At 34.5% G+C, this 15,656-nt stretch overlaps 1 protein-coding gene across 5 annotated transcripts in view; it reads left to right on the top strand.

Moving 5' to 3' along the window:
* Window positions 1–15,656, top strand: part of LOC5566566 (uncharacterized family 31 glucosidase KIAA1161) — a 68,977-nt gene that overhangs the window by 34,661 nt on the left and 18,660 nt on the right. For 3 of the 5 annotated variants that reach the window (XM_021853471.1, XM_021853470.1, XM_021853472.1), the window contains exon 4: window positions 6,387–6,514. In XM_021853471.1, coding sequence (XP_021709163.1) covers window positions 6,387–6,514 — 128 coding nt within the window. Of the gene's footprint in view, window positions 1–6,311; window positions 6,331–6,386; window positions 6,515–12,351; window positions 12,878–15,656 lie in introns of those variants that run through there. The other 2 variants (XM_021853473.1, XM_001650911.2) reach the window with 2 other exon arrangements.

Here is a 15,656-nt window from a genome sequence, read left to right on the forward strand (position 1 = left end):
TGTTCTTTATATTTTTACTGTTATAAGACAATATTTAGTAACGCTAAATGCTAAATATTTTTATATTTTACAGTTTCATCGATTCACATGATCAGCTATCGAGATAAGCTGAGAAAAAAAAAATTTAATCAAAAATTTTCCCTTCTTTCGATAATAGTCGGTGTTTGTAAAAACCCTTCAAAATTAAAATTTATGTTGAATCGTTTAAAAATTGTGCCACAAATTTTCTATCAAAAAATGTATTGCTCATTCGAGTAATGCCGTGAGAATTTTTTTCGGGGTAAAGATAACATTTTTTAATATAAATATAATTTGCTCTAGTATATAGGCAATTATTGCATTATGCTTCAATAATAGATCTTTGGATTATAACTTTCAATATTTTGCAAATAAATTTTCCCTTCTTTTACCAAGTAATTTTCATCAATGTTACGTTCCATCTAGGACAGAGCTTGATCTGGAGCGAAAGGTTCTATGAGCGTCCCCCTTATTGTTAACTGCGAACCTTCTATGTCAATTTACTATTTTCAAATATGTATATCACAACAAGAGACAAATATTAGTCCGAAAAGATCTTCCTCCAGACCGTCACGAGTTTTATTTAGTTGTGCTGTCTAATGTCACAACAATTTTTGACATCCATGACTTGGCAAATCTTATTTGTTTATTCGAGGCTCAATCGCGTTTCAAGCTTTACGGAGCCGAAATTCATTTTTTGTGTTATTTACAATTTATTTAATTGTTCAGTATCAAAGTTACTTAGTACGGGATTTAAACTCGAGGTTAATGATCACAATTTTCGAAAGGGAGGGCATGGTAAGGATTGAGTTTAGCGTTCTCTGCAGCTAATCCGGGAGGTATATCGTGGTAGCGCGATTATCGTATCATGGCGTTGGTACCAATTTTTTGTTGATATTCGTCTGCCGGATAGCCAGGATCCAACACAAAGGGGTGGCAAATCTTGTTGAGTACCTACCCATTTTTTTTGCTACGAGCTCGTTGATGAAAGCATAATACTTCATAATTCGATATTCATTCTAAATCACTCATTATGCCAAACGACTTTATGCCAAACGGGGTACAATAATCGAAACATAATTATATCACATTTTTCGAAGTCAAAGCCCTTATTTTGTAACATGTGTTCAATAGGAGATCATATGTTACCTAACGAAATACAGTCGACTCTCCATAACTCGATATTCTATAACTCGATTTACTCTAAAAGTCGATGGATTTTTCGGTCCCTTCAAATTCCCATTCATCGTGCTCTCCATAAGTCTATATTTCTATAACTCGATATCTCCACTACTCGATGTCACGTGATTGGTAAATTTCTCTCCATAGCTCGATATCTATTTCAAAATCGTTCTTATTTTTGGGAAGCTTGGTCTTATTTTTATTTGGAGGTGAATAAATAGTTGCAAGTTGTAATAAAAGTTGAAAAACATGAAAATAAGAAAAAATATCGTCAGTAAAAATAACGTGATTTTTCGAGCTTTTAAAAAAAAATCAAATAATAGTTTGCAAAATACTATCAACAAAATAATATTGCTTTCTTACAGAAGAGATTATATATGTTATAGAATTACAGGAATTTGTTTCTTCGATTTTGTGATTGTTTGTGTGAGTATATTCCTCAACTCGATAATTCTATAAGTCGATAGTCCCTTGAATATCGAGATATGGAGAGTCTACTGTATTCAGTAATCTAAACGCAATTTAGAAATATTACAATGTATGATATTGCAAAACATGTTTACTTGAGAGCTAGTGCAAACATATAGTTAAAATACAATATACATGTAGAATTATAGCCGCATGAAGAAACGGGGATCAAGTCTCCCCTGTGGCCTTTATTCGAAAAGCGTTCTTGCTTGAACGAAGATTTTTATCAATAGATCCACTTTCGAAATATTGAATAACCTGCTATGCTTATATTTTCAGTTGATGAAAACAAAATATTTTTTTTAGTGATATGGTAAAGTGACGAGATATATTGCTCCAAAGCGGGACAAAATTTTACACATTGATACAAAAAAAAAAACAATCCTTTCTTGTACGCACAGATAACTTATCAACACTGGAAAATGTCGTTTAAGGCAAAGCTTTTGAAGCAGAAGCACAAAAACTGTTTTCAAATTGTTTGTAGTTACAATGTTTCCTGTGAAGTTACGAACTCAACTACGTACTACTTGCGGTGATAGTTTGTGGTATTGATTGAACTTAGGGATGTCTCAGTGTTTAAAAAAAGCTCTGGATAAGTCACGTTTGATTTATGTGGTTCAATGATCTTTGAAATTTCAATATTTATTTTTTGTCAATTGTGTTTCATACTGATTTCAATTCAGCTATATTGATGGATACAAATGATACAAAAGTTCAAATGAAATATATTTCATAAGAAAACTTGTTCGTCATTAAAATAACAAAACACAACAAGTGTAACTTATTATGTACATACATAATATTTGCAAATATTTCTTCATACTATTCTAGCCGGCCAAAGTAAGGATATTTTTCAATTTAAATTCTAGTTTTTGCTTGGTAGCTATGTTCTAGAAATTTCTTGAAATTTTAAACTAGTTTATGAGAAAGTAACTCTCAAAAAATTCGTTCATGAGGAGAAGTTGGATAAAATAACTCCTGATATGAGATGAACCAGCCTAGGGCTGAAAATCTCAATAATAAAGAAAAAAAAAACTCCTGATGATGGAAAATATAAAAACATAGATATGGTGGCATCCATTTATTTTGTAACGCTAAAACTGAAAATTTTTGACACCATCCCCTCCCTCCGTAACGCCTTTTGTATGAAAATTCTTAAATTTTTGTATGAGTCGTAACGCTTGAGCCTACTCCCCCCTCCCCCTAGAGCGTTACGTAATTTGTGGACGGCGCCTATGAAATTTATTATTGAAATAAGTTAAGTTCTCTGAAATAAGTTAAGTTCTCTGTATTATGTATTTATAAAACAGTACTGACCCGACTTCGTCTACCCTCGATTTTGTCAGCTCTTTGACCCGATTTTGTAGGCCTATTTCAAATTTATCAAAAAATTGTTCTCGTCATCTTATACCACTCCATTTATTACGGAAATTTATCTTGTGATTGAATTCTTTACAGATTGTCTGTATGATTATACAAAAATAAAATCATAATAGATTGGAAAATTTATGGAGTCCACCAAACAATCAGCCTATTGAAAAACATCTTGCCAGAAACCATTCGAATGTTTTTTTTTCAAATTTGTTAGAAAATTCAAAAAGTTTCTGTAAATATATTGTCAGCAAAATTATCATTGAAGTAATTAGAGAAAGCTCCTCGTTCCCCAGGAATTCCTCATGGGATTTCATTAATATTCCTCTAGATATTTCTTAAACGTGTTTCTCCATTTATTCCTATAATTTTTCTTTAAATCGTTCCTGTGAGTACATCGAAGTTCTCCAAAGATTCCTTAACAAAATTTTAAGGTGTTTTGGGCGATGCTTCTTAGAATTCTTCCATAAAAACCTAATATAGTATGCCGCATAACTCGGTTTGTATTGAACGAGCGAATTTTATTGAGATCTCGAGTATCATAAAATCGTGTTTCGTTACTTAGCAACCTGACAATTTGCTAGTTGAACAATGCTTAAAATGGAAAAAAACGAGTTTCACTCAGCTGAGTTCATGGCAAAAGAAAAAATAGATGTGTAGGTTCATTCATGAATTCCTCCGAGAATTTCTCATAATACTTTTTTTTTCAAAAATAACTCTGTGGAATCCTGTTAAATCTTTTTTTCAAAATTTTCAAAAATTTTTTTCATAAACTGTTCCAGAAACGTACTTAGTTCGTCTAAATTTAAGTTTCTACATGCATTCTCTCTTGAACTCGCCCTCACCCAAAATTAGAATTATTTTATTTTTTAAGGAATGACTTCAATAACTATCTTCTTTTAGTCCTAGTTATATTCTTCCATTTTTTTCTTCACTATGTACTTTGGAGATATTCCTTCAAAATTTGCTTCTTAAAGTTGTTTTGTGCATACAATATCTACATAAGCTCTTTAAAAGCTGGGATAAAATTCGTTTTGTTGAAGTTTTCTTAGGATATTCTTGATGAAGTTTGACCCAGGAGTCTATAATTCCAATATTCCCCAAAAACTGTTTTGAAGATTCCTTTAGAAATTTTTCCAATTTCCCTTCTGAGCTTTTTTTTTTGAAAAATGTCTATGCTCTATCGACGGATTTTCATGAATTTGACTAGAAATTCACCAAGAGCATTTTGAAGCATTGGATCTTCCCAATAGCAATAATTCACGACTTCATCTTATGTAATTTATGAATACTTCTTCGCTAAGAAGACACCAAATTTATAATCCATGGATACTAAAGAAAATTCATTGAAAAAAAAAAAGAATTCCAAGAAGTTTCGAGGCAATTATTTATGCTATTTCGAAGGAATTCCTAAAAAATTCAAAATAAATTTAATATGAAACGCTTTGAATATTTTGGTGTTCTGGGAGAAATTTATAGATTATTTTACGATCATGTATAACTAGGAATTTCAAAAAGATTACATTTTTCACGATTTTTCAGATTTTTCTGGGGGGGGGGGGGGGGGGCTTTCGGATTTGATCTAGATAAATTAAAACTGATCTAGACAGGAGCATCCTAGCAAAAAACCTCATTTCTCCTGAAAACAGGGGGTAACTACCACTGACGTGGATGAAGTATTTTAAAACGTTTTCATCAAAACTTTGAACCGCCACAACAAAAAAGCCCCACGTGGCCAAACTTTTCTTTCTTCGTGACAGTGAAGCTAATGTTCTTGACTAGTCGACAAAAAAAAAAAAATTGTCGCTTCATGAGTTATCTAGGATTTTATAAAATACTGTTTTAGGACTGTTTTTATTAAGAGTATCAATAAATCTCTAAATTTTGCTAATCAATTATGTCAATTTATTTTGTTATTGTTAGGTTAAAACTTGATGACAAAATATTTTTTTGGACGAAAATCGATTTGTGGGTGTTTTTGCTAAATTGTCATACAATACCATCTACGTTAGTGATAAGGAGTAAGTGTGTTCTGAAGAAATGACAAATATTCCAACTTTGCAGAAAAAACTACACTATGGGTCAGGTAACGAAGTGTTTCCGGTATTTGGTGTCTTCGGCAAAGTTTTTTGTAACAACGAGGACCATCTAACTGACATCATCGGATAGTTCGTAAATCGTCCGCATAGGTGGCGCCACAATCTAACTTTTTACTGAACACAACTGTAGATATAGGAGGCAACGGACAACACGGAACACCCAGTGGTCCAATAAGGAAATTTTAGTTTGACGAAAAGTTTCCTTGACTGGAGCGAGGATCGAACATACGCTTTGTGGCACAATACGATTAACCGACTGACGCTACTAACCGCACGTTCACGTATTGCCCCCTTGTCTCAAAAGTTCTTATATTTTATATTTTTAAAATCTGAGTTGATTTAGAGCATTGCTATATGGTTCAGGAGATATTTCTTGGGTACCGATATATAGTCAAAACTTATGTAAATATCACAGGTTTCAGATTTTCCTCATATTTGTTTAAACAATACATTGATGAGAGTATAATGTAAAAATTGATACAATTTATTGCAGTTGCTTTTAAAATTTAGAGGCATTATGTAAAAAAATAAATTGTTTCTAACAAAATGGTAGCAGATAAGTTTTAGTGAATACCTTGGTTTTCACAAAATAATTTGCATACTACAAATCTGCTTTTAATTTTCGGTTGCTTCGGACACGCGCCTTTTTAACGATATTTTTTGGATTGAATTCCATTTTTTCACTTGGAATTCATAATTATGATGTCTTTTACATTTTTCATTTATATAAGTTGATGAAATAATGCTTTTTAAGTGAATTGAGGCCGGGGTCCGTTATAATATAATAGTTATTACATACATATATTGAGTGTAGCAGAAGAATGTTTCGAACCACCCTGATACCATATAGACTGACTGCGCAACCGGCGACAATCCCTATAATGAGGCTGTCGATTTGTAGACTGAAATGCATCGTAATTTAGTTCAAATTACCCTTCTATTTAGCTACCGTTTGTGCATAGAAGACGTAAAATGCACCTAATCAGTTGGGTTACTAATATTTGCTCACGTTCATGCTTATCGGTATAAAAGAAAAAGACAATCATTCGGTTATCAACAGATAACTTATATTTGTCATAGACAAATATATTATCACAACCGTTTGTCGTGCGCCTATAGTTAGGCAACTATAGTTGCCACATTCATTATTACCGATTCGATTGTTTGACTCTGCACCCACATATTTCGAACCGTTACAAGCTTCAACCCTCGTATAGCTGAAATAATTTATCACATGCTTCCTTACAGGTAGTGGAAAATCGCAGCGTCAGCACCGAGACAACAGCATCTCCGGAAACTCCAAGTTCTCCGCAGAGCCTCAAGCCGATGCTTCACTTCGACAGTAGCAGCGAAGATGAACAACCAAAAAGTCCAAGGTAAGTTGGCTGTAGGTTATACTAGCCCAGCTTAGTAGCGGAGAAAATAAAGTTGTATAATTCTAACACCCTCCACCAATTATACTTTTGAGTTACCCGATCTATGCATTACAACAAAATTGTATCACAATTATAGCACAATGTGTGAAAATAAACAAATTTTGTTTCATTTTTGTTCCAAGTGCTCTGAGTTAGTGTAGGAAACTATAACACAATTAAAACAAAATCAGTTATAATAACGTAGTCTGTTTTAAATTTGTTTCATATCAAGCATAATTAGAGCAATTGGAAGGCAATTTAAAAATAATTGAAATAGCAAATTTGGTTAACATTTAGTTGTACATAAAATAAATTTAGTCATTTTATTATTTAATTTAGATAGTGTGTTATATTTTTTGGAAAATTTGTTATTATTTTCGTTATTTTGACTACCTACCAGTCAAAATTATTACATATTTTGTTAGATTAAACGTGCTTACCAAGTAACAAAATCTGTTACGATTCTGTTGTAATTTACTAGCCGGGTAGAAAAAGAACTCTGGTGATCGCGTTCAATTGAGCCCAGAATCTCAAAAGCACTACTTGATACCATATAACAACAATAGTCGAAACTTTGATGAAAATTTAACGTATCAATTTATGGGGTGCTCCGTTTAATTTTAAAACTTTTTTGTTTAAAAGTCAGTCTACTCTAGGTACATCTATTTGCACGCGCCCGTTAATCGCCCAGTGGTTTATTTTTATCACATGCAAGTGCAAACTGACTGCATTTCCACCCCCGCTGAGTCAAAGATAAGACTTTCGCGTTTGGCAAATCTTAATCCAAAGTTTCGGTTGTATCTAGTCAAAACATGTCGTGGGTGGCGAAGCTCATGGGAATTTTTCTTGCCGTCCGGTCAGAGATAAGCGGTTGGTCATGCCTTTGCTTAGATACTTCCTTAATCCTAGGTGCTAATAAATCACCTGCTCAAAGTGTGGAGGGATTATAGACGAGACTTTATCGATCGCGATAAACTTCTTTGGTTCGTATTTTAAGTTGGTCACACTTACGGTAGTATGGCGAGAAATCGTTGCCAACCGTTAGTCTTCTTTGATTGAATGTCTATCCGGTTGATACGAGCGGTTCATTCTTCGAACGTACAGTTTATTTCGGATTCATGTTAACTTCCATAACAGAATCATACATACATTGGATTTTAAACGACTTCTATTACATGGTGTAATCAAATCTGGATAAGTTGGCTCATCTGTTTGAATCGTTGTCGCGTATTTCCACACTTTGCTCTTGCGTTTAATGTTTAATGAGTTTGCTCTCGCGGAAAAAACATTTTATCATTTTCCACAGTAGATACAGTTGTGATAATGTTGAAATAGTTATTTATGCAACAAGTTGCATTTTGTCAGCACGAGTCGTACATTTATCTAATGAGGCTTACCGAGTTCAATAGATACGAGCGCTGAAAAAATCAAATTTTGCAACGAGTGCTGTTTTCTACAAGCCAGGTCTCGTATTCGCAACTTCGAGAGCAATAAAGTGCATCTTAGTTGACTCAGCTGAGTTGAATTATCATCTGAAATTGATTCAAAACGATCCAGCGTGGCAATTATCCGTCTAATTAGATTTGTCGGGACACCATGTTTTGACAATATCTAAAACAGTCGTTGTTTTTCACCAAGTCAAACGACCTTATAATCAATAAATATATGTTGATATTGCCATTAGTACTCCTAGGATCTATCAAGTGATATTAGCAATAAGAAAACCTGACTGGTATTCGTCAACAAGGGATATTTCAAGTGGTCTTAGTTTGCTTAATAGGATTTGTATGCCGAAATGATTATAGTAATCCCTAATTGGCACATCGGCATTCTTGCAGATAGGACTTGAGTATGAGGCCGTCCAACCAATCGTTGCTTATTTCTTAATTCAACAATATCTTCAAAAGTACTCGCTGTATGTAGATAATGGAGAAACTGCTCACTTCCTTTTTGAGAAGCTGATCTCTTCCTTCTTTGGTTTTAGGTCCATTTATAACTCTTCACTGACTGACTCACTGACCACTGTTAGAATCGTTTTCACCAATTGAAGTGTATTACACTAGATAACTACCAGTGTTCTATCGCTTATTAAATTCCTTCCTTGGTCGCATTCCCAAAGCAAAGGTGTCGTCAGGTATGCGATTTTCTTATGCGCGAATTAGTTGGTTGATATCAGAATGAAGGTTTTCTGTTCTAATGTTAAGTTGGAAGACCCGATTACACATTTGTATACCTATTTGTTTCTTGATATCTTGTATATCTTGTCTTGATAGGTCTTGTTTAAATTGCCCATATTCATGGAGATAATCTTTCATTGGAGCACATTGTTATAGATTTTGTAGGCGCATTTATCTATACTGCTGACAGACTGCAGTTAAAGAACTTGCCCTTCATGCTGAACATACAGGTAAGATCATTTACCGGTTTCCACCGCATTGCTCGGTCCATCTGCTTCTCGATATTTGTAGAGCTTATTTCTAATTTATATGTAACGTCATTCCCCTGCAAATAATTGAGATCGAATATTTGCAAAGAACTACAAATGGACAATGGACACTGGATTTCTAGATTGGAATTTCTATGGAATTTAAGTAATTTTATACAAGTAATGTCAAAACCTTATAAGCTTAGGAAAACGGATTGATATTGACACGGTGCCAAAAACGAATAATCCCAGAATCGAAAGGTATGTTGGGACTTCGTCGAACAATGCAGAAATCGTGGTCCATTCGAGACAGTGCGCATCGTAACTTCATGCTGTGCGTACACGATTTTCTCTCTATTCTTGGAAGTTTATTTTAAACTACCTGAAGCAATAAAACAGTACTTGTCAGTGCTACAAAACAGTACTTTTCGAAGCTAAAATAAAAAAAGGTACTTTTCAGTGCTACTAAAACAATACTCTTCAGTACCGTAAAACGGGGTAACTTTGATAATGCGGGTAACTTTGATAATGCGAGACTCTCAACATACTAAACGAAATAACAAAGATCCTGTTAATCTGTTGAGCAAAACGAATGCAAAAGTAAAGAGTATTAGTATGACACTTCATATTAAAGCTATTTCCGTTGGAATCAAGTACATTTGAGGATTTATATGCAAATATGGAAAATTTATGAAATTTTAGCAATTTTGAAATGCTCTCAAACAATATGTGCTACGATCACTATTTGATGAAGTCATAATGAATTCTTTACTTATACTTGATAGTCTAGTTATAGTAGAACTCGAATTCGGTCTCAAAACTCTTAGCGAATACTATTTTTACAAACTGGGACCATTTTTGTAATCTAAGTCAGAAATTTCCATATAGCGTTAAAAGCCTAAAGATATACAACGCCCTACAAATGTTCTGTAATTCATTCAATTTTGTTCGAGTGATGCTCCATTATCAAAGTTACCCCCAAACAGAAAACTGACTTTCGATTATATGAAAAATTATATATCCATTAAGAATAAATCTTTTGGAAATCTATCAACTGGAATCGGTAATTAGGATACCAGTACTTGTTTTAAAACTATGAATTAAAATTCTTTGAAACAGCATGCATAAATATTCAAGTTTTCTTCGAAAAAACTATCAAAGTTACCCCGTTTTACGGTACTATGTTTGCAACTATTGATCCCTTAACGATCTTTGTTTGGACCCGTGCCTTTGATTTTTCGTTGGACCCGTTGGTGAAAGCTAGCGGTGGTAATCCTTCTTGGACAACGTTTTGGGAAAAATAAAACCTCTCGAAGGTCACGCCATCTTTCGTTTATTCACTAAACATAGTTGCAACTACAAACAAAACGAAGGGTGAATCTCTGAATTCACAATTTCCTTCCAAAAAGTGCGGTTTAAAACTGTCACTAAACGTGGCAAGAAAGGAAGAAAGGACGTTTCTCCAGAATGCGCGATTTCTTCCAAGTGTGAAATGGATAATGTTGATAATTGCATCGAAATGAATATCTGAACCAGACGATTATAAAAATCGAATGTACAGCTGTTTTTTTCTCGCTAGAGATCAGTATTTGATCCATATTTTCATAATCGGAGAGTTTTAAAATATTCTATCGGTGAAATTTTTCCATACATTTTGAATGGGCTGAAATGTTGAACGTTTGTTCAAGGTCGTCTTGAAAGGTCTCTAAAGTTACTATAAGTCACCTGAAGAGATCAAAAATGGAATAAATGATTTACTTGGATTTTCCCCAGTCCAAGTAATCATTATGAAAAGAAAACCCAACTGGCATTCTTCGGAAAGGGATTTTTTAAGAATATTATTTAGTTCATTCCAACCAAAGTTATCTACATAATATTAAAGCTTTAGAAAAAGCAAGACTTATGTTCGAAGTCCGTGTGACATGGGAACATTTCCAGAAACCTGGAGGACATTTTCAGAACCCTAGTCAGTGCCGTAAGGTCTTGGTACAAAACATTGACGCATGGATGCTAAAATGTTTTTTGGAGATTCTTCTCACGCTAAGAACGTTCGTCCTGTGAAGGAAGATACCAAAACAGTTTGTATACGCAAATTGCTGGGGCAACCATTAGTCATATATTTGGGTTGGCTCTTCGCGTAGACGAATCATCGAGGCTTGTATCACGCCGATGAACCGTAACGTTTATTGTTCCCGGAACTCCCCAGGCAGAATCTCCAACAACGTTTTTTTTATTCAGTTAACGATTGCTTGTTTAAGAATCATACCCATCAGGTAAATTATAATCATGCTCATTCACAAGCTAATTTTCTTCCATCGGGTAGCCGTTCGAATCTTTTAATTTCAGATGTGTTTATCCAAGCAAACTCCTTTGCCTATGGCAGTTTCAGTTCCTCCCCTTAAAGTTGTATGTCTACGGATAACCGTTATAATTGTTTCAAATCATTTGGGAAAACACCTGCCGCCACAGGCAACTCCTATTCCGTTTCTTTGATAACGGATAATTCCAACAAAAAATCATCAGAAAATTCACCTAGGGGAAATGCACTAATTTTCGACCTACAAGAATTCTGTGCCAATTTTCGGATTTTCATACAAAGTAGGCCAAAATCGTATGAATGGGTCGAAAATTAGTGCTGGGTCGAAAATTGATGCTTTTCCCCTACTTTTAGTAAAGTGTCTCCCTTTGATTTTGATTTTTTAACTGGACAATTGAATCAAATGATTGGATACTATGTTCAAAACCACCACCATGGATGAAGCAGTCCAAGTTGGTGTAAACTTTGCAAATAAAATTGTTATCTGATTACGTTTCTCTAATGGTTTCAAATATTTTTTTAATGTTTTAAATTGGAATGCTCGTTTTATGAATGGTAAAGAGGACGACCTGTTTAATTTTCTAACAATAAAATACATATAGCAGTTATCATCGAAACTTATTTGAAACCTGGATCCAACTCGTGTTTATATTATCAAATTGATTATTGCACGCTAAAAAATTATAATATTATTATAAATGGATAACAAGATCGCATGAAACCAATAATTTTGGAATTATGAATTTAACGGCTTACGTGTCCGGTACTGTGGGATCCCTAAATGCAAAGAAAATGCAAAAAATCTGTTGAGCAAGGAGAAAAATCGTCTTGAATGCAACCAGCTCAGTTTCGAAACAGTCCTTACTGCAGTGGTGCCGCAGTGGTGCCGCAGTGTAAGCCACGCTTCACCACCCACACATCAGCTGTAAGCCGGGAAGCAAACAATAACCGCGTCACTAACATAGGGAAGCATCATCCACAGCGTACAATCGCACATGCATTACCGTTTAAGTATTAGCTCCGTATGGACCAGCTGGCTGTTTAGCTGTTCGCCTTCGCCGCTCAGCCTCGGGTTCAGTTGACGCGATAACGTATAACAGTGCGGTCGAGATCTACGATCTGTGTCGATCAGTGTTGATCCTCGTAAACGGGCAAGATATTCGGTTGTTCTAGACAGAGGCATAAGCGTCTATGAAGTACATAAAGTGAGACACATCAAGTGTGCGTTCCGAAGTGAGCTGATTAGTAGCGGAAAAGAACTGGATCAATTTGATACCTTGTGACGTCGGCTATTTGCTGGAAAAATTATCTTATTTAGTATTTTGGAGATTCAGCGTTCCGCACTTCTGTAAACTGATGGACTCAAACTTATTTTTGTTCAGATCGTCGTTGACGACTTGTGTTCAGAAGATCGTGTAAAAGGAGCAGTTAACGTTATCTATTCGCACTTCGACAAACAATTATTCAGCCATCCTCGCGTGCTAGGGCATTCCGCTTTTGTCTACAACCGACGCAGAAATGTGATAGCAAAATAAACAAGGGAAGGAATACTCACCGGAGCATAGTGAAACAATCAACAACGGTAGTGTATTTAATGTGCTTGAGATATGCGTCTAGAATGCTAGCTAATTTTTAAGCACTTTTATTGCCTTCATTTACGACGATATTGCTTGTCGTTAGAAGTACTTTTTGTGTTACCAACTACACACACAGTGGTGCGCCTTCGTACACAGGTCGGACAAAATCTCAGAAATGCTTCGAATCGGCTGAAAACGATAATTTATCAACTGTACTTGTTACTTACAGTAATTTACGTGGATACGAACGGAAATTTGAAATTTCGATGTTTCAATGTTGTGTTCTATTTATATGATTTTTTTTTGTTTTCATTCATATTACGTTTTTTTATTTCTTCATTAAGGTGAATTTTAGCACATTGACATATGGCTAGTTCTTCACCTGAAAATTCATACTACACCCGATTCTGTTAAAAGTAACACCATCTCTCGACGTTTCATGCAAAATTAAGGTTTTGGCGAAAAAAAAGTGTATGGAAACTTTTCTTGCACAAAAACAGAATTGGGTGTACAAACACTTTAGACCTCAGTGAAGTAAAATTCATCGAAAAGCGTATAAAATAAAAACATTTCGACGGTTGCAAGCTTTAAAAATTTTTAAAGCTTGATTCTGAAACTTTATTTATTTCCAAATTAAAAAGGAATAGGTACGTGGCCTTTTCATTATTCTTCAAAATTTCCATAGATATCTATGGAAAATACTTAATAAAATGAAACTCCAAAGTGGGAGTTTTTGACCGGCAAATATTGGAACATTTCTGGTGAAATGTTTCACATATAAAGTATAGTATTTTGAATTTGAAGCTGTTTGAAATTGGAATCAGAACTATCTCTGCCAATATGAAAAAAACAAAAAAAAAAAAAAAATGAAAGAAACTTAAACGTTCTAGTGGTAATTTTCTCCTCTCGGGGCTAAATGGGACTAGCCAAACTGTTTTTTTGCTGCCTTGTAGGGAGTGACTAATTTTTCCGATCCTACACTGTTAAAGATAATGAAGATTACACGTCATGTAAACTTTATTTATGCGATATAAACAAGAAGTCATGTAAATTCAAGTCTGAAATCATGTAAATATGTGTTATATGCAATATGTAATCTCACAGGATCCTGCTGCATTACATGACAAATAATTAAAGTTTGAATGACATATCATGTAAGTATCCATGATATCACGCTCCAATAATGTGCATTATGGGCCCTATTTTATAACTCGAGTCGATCAAAAAGTACTCGACTGGAGTCACTGTCGACCAAAAACTTCGCTCGATTCAGCACTGTCACTCGAGTTTATCGACAGTTGTCACTCTATGTGGCTTGATTACTATGAGAGCCGAGGGATGACATCTGAAATATGCAGGGTTACTTTGATCGACAGTGACTACAGACGAGTCACATGGATTCGCTCGATTTACAAAATAGACCCCTATATGTCTCAAGAAGTACAAACATTGCCCCAAAACGGTACTAAAGTTCGTATGAATTGTACCACCATATTGGGGTTTGTTCCCAGGCTTCAAAGAGTTGTCTCAGCTCTTATTCTCTTAGATACTATCGCCAGGCATCCACACAATACGTGTTTCAAGTCTTCTTTATCAGGGGTTTTAGACATTTTGACTGTTAGAGCACTTTTTAAAATTAATTTTTTGTACGGAGCACCTATTCGTCATCACGACTCTATCTAAGATCAGGAATTTGTGACACGCATAGATTGATCATAGAATTCCATTGGAAACTGTTAAATATGATTTGTATTGAGTACTTGTTTGTGAAAATTGATTTTATTTAGACAACTGAACTGCAATTTCACTTTCCGTCTAAAATTTGTGAAGAACTGTGTTTTATCCTTGGCTAAAACTTTGAACGATTCAAAGTGTGGCTTGGTTAAGTATGTTTTTTTACATAGTTTATAGTGTATTGCTGTTTGCGTTTGACATGCAAATACAGTCCTGAGAGAGAGGAAACAGCTCATTGACATGTTTTCTTGCCTACTTTGACTTCTTTCTTCAATTCTTGGATTGTGCACAACGATCAGATGATCTAAATTTGGTCAAGATAAAATTACCTTCTTGTCATTCGATATGAAAAAGGATATCAATATAAAACAATCAATAGCTGTTTGCCAACACACAAGTATATTTAGGTATTCAACATTTTAAAATGTGAAAGCATCCTAAAACAACTAGAAATTTCAATTACGGTTACTTGAATTTTGACGATTTTTCACGTTCTGTCCTCCGAATGTACGGTTTTCCAGTGACAGTTGGTGACAGGTTCCCTTGACTTTTGGGAGGTTGCAATCTAAGCCAGTTGTCTCCTCTCTCTCAGATCCAGTCTAACTAATCTTCGAATGCGGCTACACAAAATAACCAAATGATACTTAGAAATCATGATCAATATCATCGCCAACCTAGCAATGAAAATCAATCTTTGACTTCGCCTTCCTTGTTAAAATTTTTACCGCATTTGGTGTTATCGCATTTGATATTTGCGTTACAAACGAACACAGTATTCTTGGTTATCGACTTGCATATACATAAAAGAGTAATGAAATAACTTCATTATCTTTACCTTATCAGAAAATATATCGTTGTTAATTATTTTCTATCATGAACAAAACGACATGTCTCTTTAAATTACGATATAATTAATAATTATTAAAATGATCAACTAGTTAGTTTTTTTTTATCTTTTTTAACAAGATTTTTAATCCTTTGCTAGTTTTTCCAGGGACCAAAGGCTTTACGTCCCAAAGACAAACGTAATTATAACCTCAAGATTATATG

The sequence above is a fragment of the Aedes aegypti genome, chromosome 3 (assembly GCF_002204515.2).
Source record: "Aedes aegypti strain LVP_AGWG chromosome 3, AaegL5.0 Primary Assembly, whole genome shotgun sequence".
In the NCBI taxonomy this organism is placed as follows: domain Eukaryota; kingdom Metazoa; phylum Arthropoda; class Insecta; order Diptera; family Culicidae; genus Aedes; species Aedes aegypti.